We start from the raw sequence: 9281 nt of genomic DNA on the forward strand, positions 1-9281 counted from the left end.
GACTACTGGGGCCAGGGAACCCTGGTCACCGTCTCCTCAGGTGAGTCCTCACAACCTCTCTCCTGCCTTAACTCTGAGGGGTTTTGCTGCATTTTTTGGGGAAAATAAGTGTGCCTGGGTCTCCTGCCAAGAAAGCCCTGGAGCAGCCTGGGGGGCTCAGGAGGACACCCCGAGGCAACAGCGGCCACACAGACAAGGGGCAAGGGCTCCGGGTCTCCAGACGCTCCCTCCTCCTGCGCCCAGCAGCAGGGGTCTCCCTGTGGTCAGGGCCACCCTGCGCCTCTGGGGTCGCTTGGCCCAAAAACCCCGGGCCCTCCACGGGCTCCGTCTGAGAGGGTCCCAGGGACTTAGCGGGTGCCAGTTCTTGCCTGGGGTCCTGGCATTGTTGTCACAATGTGACAACTGGTTGGATGTCTGGGGCCAGGGAACCCTGGTCACCGTCTCCTCAGGTGAGTCCTCACCACCCCCTCTCCGAGTCCACTTAGGGAGACTCGGCTTGCCGGGGTCTCAGGGTCAGAGTCCTGGAGGCACTTTGGAGGTCAGGAAAGAAAGCCAGGGAGAGGGTCCCTTCGAATGGGAACCCAGCACCTCCTCCCCAAGTCCAGCCACAGATGTCGGCAGCTGGGGGGTTCCTTTGGCTGGTCTGGGGTGACCACTCTCTGCTTCATTTGGAGCATTCTTAGGGGCTGTGGTGACGATTGTGTGGTAGGGCTCTGTCCCGCTCCAAGGCACCCACTCTCTGGGACAGGTGCCCGCCGGGGTGTTTGGACTCCTGGGGGTGACTTGTCAACCGTCTGCTTGCAGTTGGATGTCCCAGGCCGACAGTGGTCTGGCTTCTGAGGGGTCAGGCCAGAATGTGGGGTACGTGGGAGGCCAGCAGAGGGTTCCATGAGAAGGGCAGGACAGGGACACAGACAGTCGGCTTCCATGTGACGCCTGGAGACAGAAGGTCTGGGTGGCTGGGAACAATGCGAGCCGGGCGCCCAGGGTTTTTGTGGGGTGAGGATGGACATTCTGCCATTGTGATTACTACGGTATAGACTCCTGGGGCCAAGGGGTCATGGTCACCGTCTCCTCAGGTAAGAATGGCCACTCTATGGCCTTTGTTTTCTGCTATTGCCTGTGGGGTTTTCTGAGCATTGCAGGCTGGTCCTCGGGACATGTTCCAAGGGGACCTGGGCGGACTGGCCAGGAGGGGACGGGCACTGGGGATCTGGGAGCCTCTGTGGATTTTCCGATGCCTTTGGAAAATGGGACTCAGGCTGGATGTGTCTGATGGAGTAACTGAGCCTGGGGGCTTGGGGAGCCACATTTGGATGAGATGCCAGAGCAAACCAGGGGTCTTAGTGATGGCTGAGGAATGTGTGTCAGGTGTGGTGTCTGTAGGACTGCAAGATCGCTGCACACACAGCGAATCATGAAACATTTTCTTTAGAATTATGAGGTGTGCTGTGTGCCAACCTGCATTTTAAATTCTTTGTTGTCTGGAAAGAGAACTGTCAGAGTGGATGAATCCAGCCAGGACAGATGCGTAGCCTTGGTCTTGATGAGAGCAGGGTCGGGGCACAGGTAGTCCAGAAAGGGTGGCTGCTGTCCTGACAGGGGCTTAGGGAGGCCCCAGGAGCTCAGTGCCCTGAAGTTGGTTTCCAAGAGAAAAGGATTGTTCATCTTAAGAGGCGTGCTTATTAAATGTTAAAAGACGGGATATGTTTGAAGTGGCTCCAGAGAAAAATGGTTAAGACAATTATGACTTAAAAATGTGAAAGATTTTGAAGTATATTAATTTTTTTAACTGTCCAAGTATTTGAAATTCTTATCATTTGATTAACACCCATGAGTGGTATGTCTCTGGAATTAGGGCCAAAGTAAGTTTAGCTAAGAAATACTAGCACAGTGCTGTCGGCTCTGATGCAGGACTGAGTTTTGAGCATCATAAATTAAGTTTATTTTTTTAATTAATTGAGTGAAGCTGGGAGTGGATGATGAGTTAGAGTCAAGATGGCTGCATGGGGGTCTCAGGCACCCACAGCAGGTGGCAGGAAGCAGGTCACCGCAAGAGTCTATTTTAGGAAGCAAAAAAACACAATTGGTAAATTTATCACTTCTGGTTGTGAAGAGGTGGTTTTGCCTGGGCCCAGATCTGAAAGTGCTCTACTGAGCAAAACAACACCTGGACGATTTGCGTTTCTAAAATAAGGCGAGGCTGACCGAAACTGGAAAGGCTCTTTTTTTTTTAACTATCCGAATTTCATTTCCAATCTTAGCTTATCAACTGCTAGTTTGTGCAAACAGGATATCAACTTCTAAACTGCATTCATTTTTAAAGAAAGATATTTTAAAAATTAAACACAGTCTTAGGGAGAGTTTATGACTGCATTCAAAAAACTTTTAAAATTAGTTTGTTATCCCTTCATGTGATAATTAATTTCAAACACTTTTTCAATACCTCAGAGCATTATTTTTATAATAACTATGCTCACAATCTTTTGAGGTTAACTCGTTTTCTCTTTGTGATTAAGGAGAAACACTTTGATATGCCGATACAGTGGCCTTCATTTTAGTGTTTTTCAAGACCACTTTCAACTACTCACTTTAGGATAAGTTTTAGGTAAAATGTGCATCATTATCCTGAATTATTTCAGTTAAACATGCTAGTTTGTGGCTTAAGAGAAAACTCAGTCAGATAGTGCTGAAGACAGGACTGTGGAGACACCTTAGAAGGACGGGTTCTGCTCGGAGTCACCGATTCAGCTTCAGCCGGACTGGCCTAGCGGAGGCTCTGGGAGGGGGCCTGCCAGGCCCAGGCTGGGCTTTGGGTCTCCCCGGACTACCCAGAGCTGGGATGTGTGGCTTCTGCCACCAGGCCAACTGGCTGCTCAGGACCCAGCCCTTGTTAATGGACTTGGAGGAATGATTCCATGCCAAAGCCTTGCAAGGCTCGCAGTGACTACACACCTGACATGGTAAGAGACAGGCAGCTGCCGCTGCTGCATTCGCTTCTCTTAAAACTTTGTATTTGATGTCTTATTTCCACTAGAAGGGGAATTGGTCTTAACTGCTTGATGAAGAGCAGGAGACTCATTTGTGTGAGTCTTTTGAGTGACCATTGTCTGGGTCACTCCCATTTAACTTTCCCTAAAGCCCGTTTGAAGGAGAGGTCACCCGAGCTCTTCTGCAACCTCTGAATGCGGATGGCATGAGTCATGATGCTTCAGCCCCACTGGCATCGCTCTTGTCTAAATCATTGACTTAGGTCATCGCACCCTTGAAAGTAGCCCATGCCTTCCAAAGCGATTTGCGGTAAATGGCAGAATTTTAAGTGGCAAATTCAGATAAAATGCATTTCTTGGTTGTTTCCAATGATGACTGTTATCTAGAGGGAATTTAAAGGCAGGGGTTTATTTCAGACTCAGAAGGGAGGAGATGCTCCGAGAAGGTGGAGGCTTTGAGCATTTCAATACCCTCCTCTCGGTGCAGAAGCTATGCTGCCGATTCTAGAGCAAGGGGAGCTCCTCACTTTTATCACAGTATAGGCTCCTAAGTTATTGGTCTAATTCTGAAGATGTTCTAATAACTTTAAAGCAGCAAAGAAATATGCCACCCAGGTAGTGGAGGGTGGTCATGGTTGGTACTGCTGTGGGACCAAAACCCAGGCGGTGCGAGGGCAGGACTGCCGGAAACTGGGGTATCAAGTAGAGGGAGACAAAAGATGAAAGCCAGCCTGGCGGTGCAGGAACCTGGCAATGAGATGGCTTTAGCTGAGACAAGCAGGTCCGGTGGGCTGACCGTTTCTAGCCATGATAACTCCATCCAGCTTTCAGAAATGGACTTGGATGGGCAAAACTGACCTAAGCTGACCTAGACTAAACAACGCTGAACTGGGCTGAGCTGAGCTGGGCTTGGCTGCACTAAGCTGGGCTGAGCCGGGCTGGGCTGAGCTGTGCTGAGCTGGGCTGACCTGGGCTGAGTTATGCTTTGCTGGGCTGGGCTGGGCTGAGCTGGGCTGAGCTGAGCAAGGCTAGGCTGAGCTGAGCTCGGCCGGGCTGGGCTGGGCTGAGCTGAGCTGAGCTGAACCAGGCTGAGCCAAGCTAGGGTGAGCCGAGCTGAGTTGAGCTTAGCTGGGCTGAGCTAACCAGGGCAGGGGCTGCGCTGGGCTGAGCTAACCTGGGCTGGGCTGAGCTGAGCTGAGCTAGGTTGGGCTAGCCTGAGCAGGCTGTGTTGGGCTGACCCAAGCTGGGCTGAGCTCATCAGAGCTGAGCTGAGCTGAGTTTAGCTGGGCTGAGCTAACCAGGGCTGGGCTGAGCTGGGCTGAGCTGAGCAGAGCTAAGCCTGCTAGAGAACTAAGAGCTAAGCTATGCTGGGCTGACCTGGGCTCAGCTATGCTTTGCTGGGCTGGGTTGGGCTGAGCTGGGCTGAGCTGAGCTGAGATGAGCTGAGCGGAGCTGAGCTGGGCTAAGCTGGGCTGGGCCAAGCTGAACTGGGCTGAGCCAAGCTGAACCAGATTGAGCGTGCTGTGTTGGACTGAGCCAAGCTAGGCTGAGCTGAGCCGAGTTGAGCTTAGCTGGGCTGAGCTAACCTGGGTAGGAATGAGCTGGGCTGAGCTAACCTGGGCTTGGCTGATCTGGGCTGGGCAGGGCTGGGCTGGGCTGAGCTAAGCTGAGCTAGGGTGAGCTGGGCTTTGCTGGGCTTTGCTGGGCTCAGTCAGGTTGGGTTGGGCTGGGTTGAGCTTACCTCAACTGAGCTGACCTAGGCTGAGCTGAACTGAGCTGAAGTAGGTGTGCTGGGCTGAACTGGGCTGAGCTGTGCTGGGCTGAGCTGGGATGAGCTGGGCTGGGATGAGCTGGGCTGTGCTGAGCTGATTTGGGCTGGGCTGAGCGGACCTGGGCTGAGCTCGGTCAAGCTGAGCTGAACCAGGATGAGCTGGGCTGGGCGGTACGGGCTGGGCTGACCTGGACCAGGCTGGGCCAGGTTGAGCTGGGCTGAGCCAAGCTGGGCTGAGCTGAGCTGGGATGATCTGGGTTGAGCTTAACTGACCTGGTCTGGTCTGGTCTGGTCTGGGCTGGGCTGAACTGACCTGGGCTGAGCTGGGCTGAGCTGAGCTGAGCTGAACTGGGCTGTGCTGAGCTGGGATGGGCTGGGCTGAGCCAGGTTGTGCCCGGCTGAACTGAGCTGGGCTGAGCCAGGTTGTGCCCGGCTGAACTGAGCTGGGCTAAGCTGAGCTCGGCTGAGCTGGGCTGGGCTGAGCTGAGCTGGGCTGAGTGGGGCTGGGCTGAGCTGAGCTGAGCTGAGCTGAGCTGAGCTGGGCTGAGTGGGGCTGGGCTGGGCTCAGCTGGGCTCAGCTGGGTTGAGTGGGGCTGGGCTGGGCTGGGCTGAGCTGAGCTGAGCTGAGCTGAACTGGGCTGAGTTGAGCTGGGCTGAGCTGGGCTGGGCTGAGCTGAGCTGGGCTGAGTGGGGCTGGGCTGGGCTGAGCTGAGCTGAACTGGGCTGGGCTGAGCTGAGCTGAGCTGAGGTGAGCTGAGCTGGGCTCAGCTGGGCTCAGCTGGGTTGAGTGGGGCTGGGCTGGGCTGAGCTGAGCTGAGCTGAACTGGGCTGAGTTGAGCTGGGCTGAGCTGAGCTGGGTTGGGTTGAGCTGAGCTGGGTTGGGTTGAGCTGAGCTGGGTTGGGTTGAGCTGAGCTGAACTGAGCTGAGCTGGGTTGGGCTGGGCTAGGTTGGGCTGAGCTGGGCTGAGCTGGGCTGAGCTGAGCTAAGCTAAACTGGGCTGTGGTGGGCTGAACGGAACTGAGCTGTGCTGGGCTGGGCTGGGCTGGCCTATGTTGGGCTGTGCTGGGCTGAGCTGAATTGGTCCAGGCTGGGCTGAACCGAGCTGGGTTGAGCCAAACTAGGCTAAGCTGGGATGAACTGGGCTGAACTGGGCTGGGTTGAGCTGGGCTGGACTGGGCTGAGTTGAGCCAGGCTGACCTGGTCTGAGCTGAGCTGGGTTGAGCTGAACCGGGTTGGGCTGGGCTGGGCTGGGCTGCAATGAGCTGAGATGAACTGAGCTGAGCTGGTCCGGGCTGGGCTGAGCTGAGCTGAGTTGAGCCAAGTTAGGCTGGGCTGGACTGAGCTGGGCTTAGCTGGGCTGGGCTGGGCTGAGTTGAGCTGGGTTGACCTGGGCTGAGCTCAGCTGGGTTGAGCTGAGCCGGGCTGGGCTAGGCTGCACTGAGCCAGGCTAGGTTGAGCTGGGCTGGGCTGGGCTAAGCTAAGCTGTGCTGAGCTGGGCTGAGCCGAGCTGGGTTGAGTGAGCTGGGCTAGGCTGGGTTGGGCTGAGCTGGGCTGTGCTGAGCTGGGCTGAGCTGGGTTGAACTGTGCTGAGCTGGGTTGAACTGTGCTTAACTGGGCTGGGCTATACTGGGCTTAGCTGGGCTGAGCTGAGATGGTCTTAGGTGGTCTGAGCTCCGCTAGGCTGGGCTGAGCTGGTCTGAGCTCATCTGAGTTGGGTTGAGCTGAGCTTGGCTTTGCTGAGCTGGGCTTGGCTGAGCTGCATTGAGCTGGCCTGGGCTGGGATGAACTGGAAGACATGGCACTGGGCCAGTCTTCATGATCTTGTCAGACACCAATGAATAGCCTCAGCTGAGTCTACACTGCGTTCCCCTCACATCCACCATCCCTATACTCACTCCCAGGCCTGGGATGTCTGCCTGGGGAGACTTCAGGGTAGCTGGAGTGTGGCTGAGATGGGGGCAGCATAAGCTGGGTTGGAGGGACCAAGCTCTCTATTGGCTGCCTGCAGGGTGTGTGGCTCCAGGCTTCCCATTCAGGTATGCAACCTGGGCCCTCCAGCTGCATGTGCTGGGAGCTGAGTGTGTGCAGCACCTACCTGCTGCTGCCTCAAGGGAAAGCAGGCCTGGTCCACCCAAACCTGAGCCCTCAGCCATTCTGAGCAGGGAGCCAGGGGCAGGCAGGCCTCAGAGTGCAGCAGGGCAGCCAACTGAATGGTGGCAGGGGCGGCTCCACCTGCTCCAGGAGACCCCAGGTCTGCCCAGGTGTTCAGCGCTGGGCCCTGCAGCAGGACAGGCTGAGGCCTGCAGCCCTGACAGCCTTGGACAAAGACCCGAGGCCTCGCCACAGCCCCACCACCCCTGTTAGCCGTGACAATCTGGGCTTTGGAGGCCTGCAGGTGGCCTTGGCTTTGGTGGGGCAGCCACAGCGGGACACAAGTAGAGAGGGCCACTCGGAACGCCACTCAGCCCCGACAGGCAGGGCACAAGAAGGCAGCTCCTCACCCCTCCCTTTCTCTTTTGTCCTGCGGGTCCTCAGGGAGTGCGTCAGCCCCAACCCTTTTCCCCCTCGTCTCCTGTGAGAATGCCCCGCTGGACACGAACAAAGTGGCCGTTGGCTGCCTGGCACAGGACTTCCTTCCCGACTCCATCACTTTCTCCTGGAAATTCAAGAACAACTCTGACATCAGCAACGGCGTCTGGGGCTTCCCATCAGTCCTGAGAAAGGACAAGTACGTGGCCACCTCGCAGGTGCTGCTGGCTTCCAAGGACATCATGCAGGGCACAGACGAACACGTGGTGTGCAAAGTCCAGCACCCCAACGGCAACAAAGAAAAGAACGTGCCTCTTCCAGGTGAGGGAGGGGCCCACCCACCGGGGCAGAGAGGGAGCCAAAGGGGGCAGGAGTGGCGGGCACCAAGCTGACGCGTGTCCCTCACTGCAGTGGTTGCCGAGCTGCCTCCCAACGTGAGTGTCTTCGTCCCACCCCGCGACGGCTTCGTCGGCATCCCCCGCGAGTCCAGGCTCATCTGCCAGGCCACAGGTTTCAGCCCCCGGCAGGTTGAGGTGTCCTGGCTGCGCGACGGGAAGCAGGTGGAGTCTGGCATCACCACGGACCAGGTGGAGGCTGAAGCCAAAGAGTCTGGGCCCACGACCTTCAAGGTGACCAGCGCACTGACCATCAGCGAGAACGACTGGCTCGGCCAGAGGGTGTTCACCTGCCGCGTGGATCACAGGGGCCTGACCTTCCAGAAGAATGTGTCCTCCCTGTGTGAAATCAGTGAGTGACCTGTCCCCGAGGGCAGCACCCACCAACACACAGGGGTCCACTTGGGTCTGGCATTCACCACCCAGACGCAGCCATCTGCTCCCTGAGCCTTGGCTTCCCAGAGCGGCCAAGAGCAGGGGCTCGGCAGAGGCTGTTGCTACTCTTTGGGTGGGAACCACGCCTCGACCGACATCCACACCTGCCCCACCTCTGACTCCCTTCTCTTGACTTCAGATCCAAACATAGCCATCCGGGTCTTCGCCATCCCCCCATCCTTTGCCAGCATCTTCCTCACCAAGTCCACCAAGTTGACCTGCCTGGTCACAGACCTGGCCACCTACGACAGTGTGACCATCTCCTGGACCCGCCAGAATGGCGAAGCTCTGAAAACCCACACCAACATCTCCGAGAGCCACCCCAATGGGACCTTCAGCGCCGTGGGTGAGGCCAGCATCTGCGAGGACGACTGGAACTCCGGGGAGAGCTTCAGCTGCACTGTGACCCACACGGACCTGCCCTCGCCGCTGAAGCAGACCATCTCCAGGCCCAAGGGTAGGCCCCACTCTTGCCCCTCTTCCTGCACTCCCTGGGACCCTCCCTTGGCCTCTGGGGCATGGTGGAGAGCACCCCTCACTCCCCCGTTGTCTGGGCAACTGGGGAAAAGGGACTTGCCCCCAGCCCACAGGCCGGTCCCCTCACTGCCCTGCCCTCACCACCATCTCTTCTCACAGGGGTGGCCATGCACAGGCCCGAGGTCTACTTGCTGCCACCAGCCCGGGAGCAGCTGAATCTGCGGGAGTTGGCCACCATCACCTGCCTGGTGACGGGCTTCTCTCCCGCGGACATCTTCGTGCAGTGGATGCAGAGGGGACAGCCTTTGTCCCAGGAGAAGTATGTGACCAGTGCCCCAATGCCTGAGCCCCAGGCCCCAGGCCGGTACTTCGCCCACAGCATCCTGACCGTGTCTGAAGATGACTGGAACACGGGGGAGACCTATACCTGCGTCGTGGCCCATGAGGCCCTGCCCAACAGGGTCACCGAGAGGACCGTGGACAAGTCCACCGGTAAACCCACCCTGTACAACGTGTCCCTCGTCATGTCCGACACAGCTGGCACCTGCTACTGACCCTGCTGGCCTGCCCACAGGCTCAGGGCGGCCGGCCGCTCTGTGTGCGCGCGCGCAAACTAACCGTGTCAACGGGGTGAGATGTTGCATCTTATAAAATTAGAAATAAAAAGATCCATTCAAAAGATA

The 9281-nt window shown here is 57.1% G+C and overlaps 1 gene segment (V, D, J or C); it reads left to right on the top strand.

Annotated features, from left to right (window-relative positions):
• The first annotated feature begins 256 nt into the window (after positions 1–256).
• LOC108513241 (Ig mu chain C region-like) lies at positions 257–9281 on the top strand. The segment is given in 5 exon segments: positions 257–449; positions 7298–7612; positions 7703–8038; positions 8261–8578; positions 8758–9281. Coding segments are annotated over 4 exon segments (1128 nt in total).

The sequence above is a fragment of the Rhinopithecus bieti genome, unplaced genomic scaffold, assembly GCF_001698545.2.
Source record: "Rhinopithecus bieti isolate Rb0 unplaced genomic scaffold, ASM169854v2 scaffold_32455, whole genome shotgun sequence".
NCBI classification, from domain to species: Eukaryota; Metazoa; Chordata; class Mammalia; order Primates; family Cercopithecidae; genus Rhinopithecus; species Rhinopithecus bieti.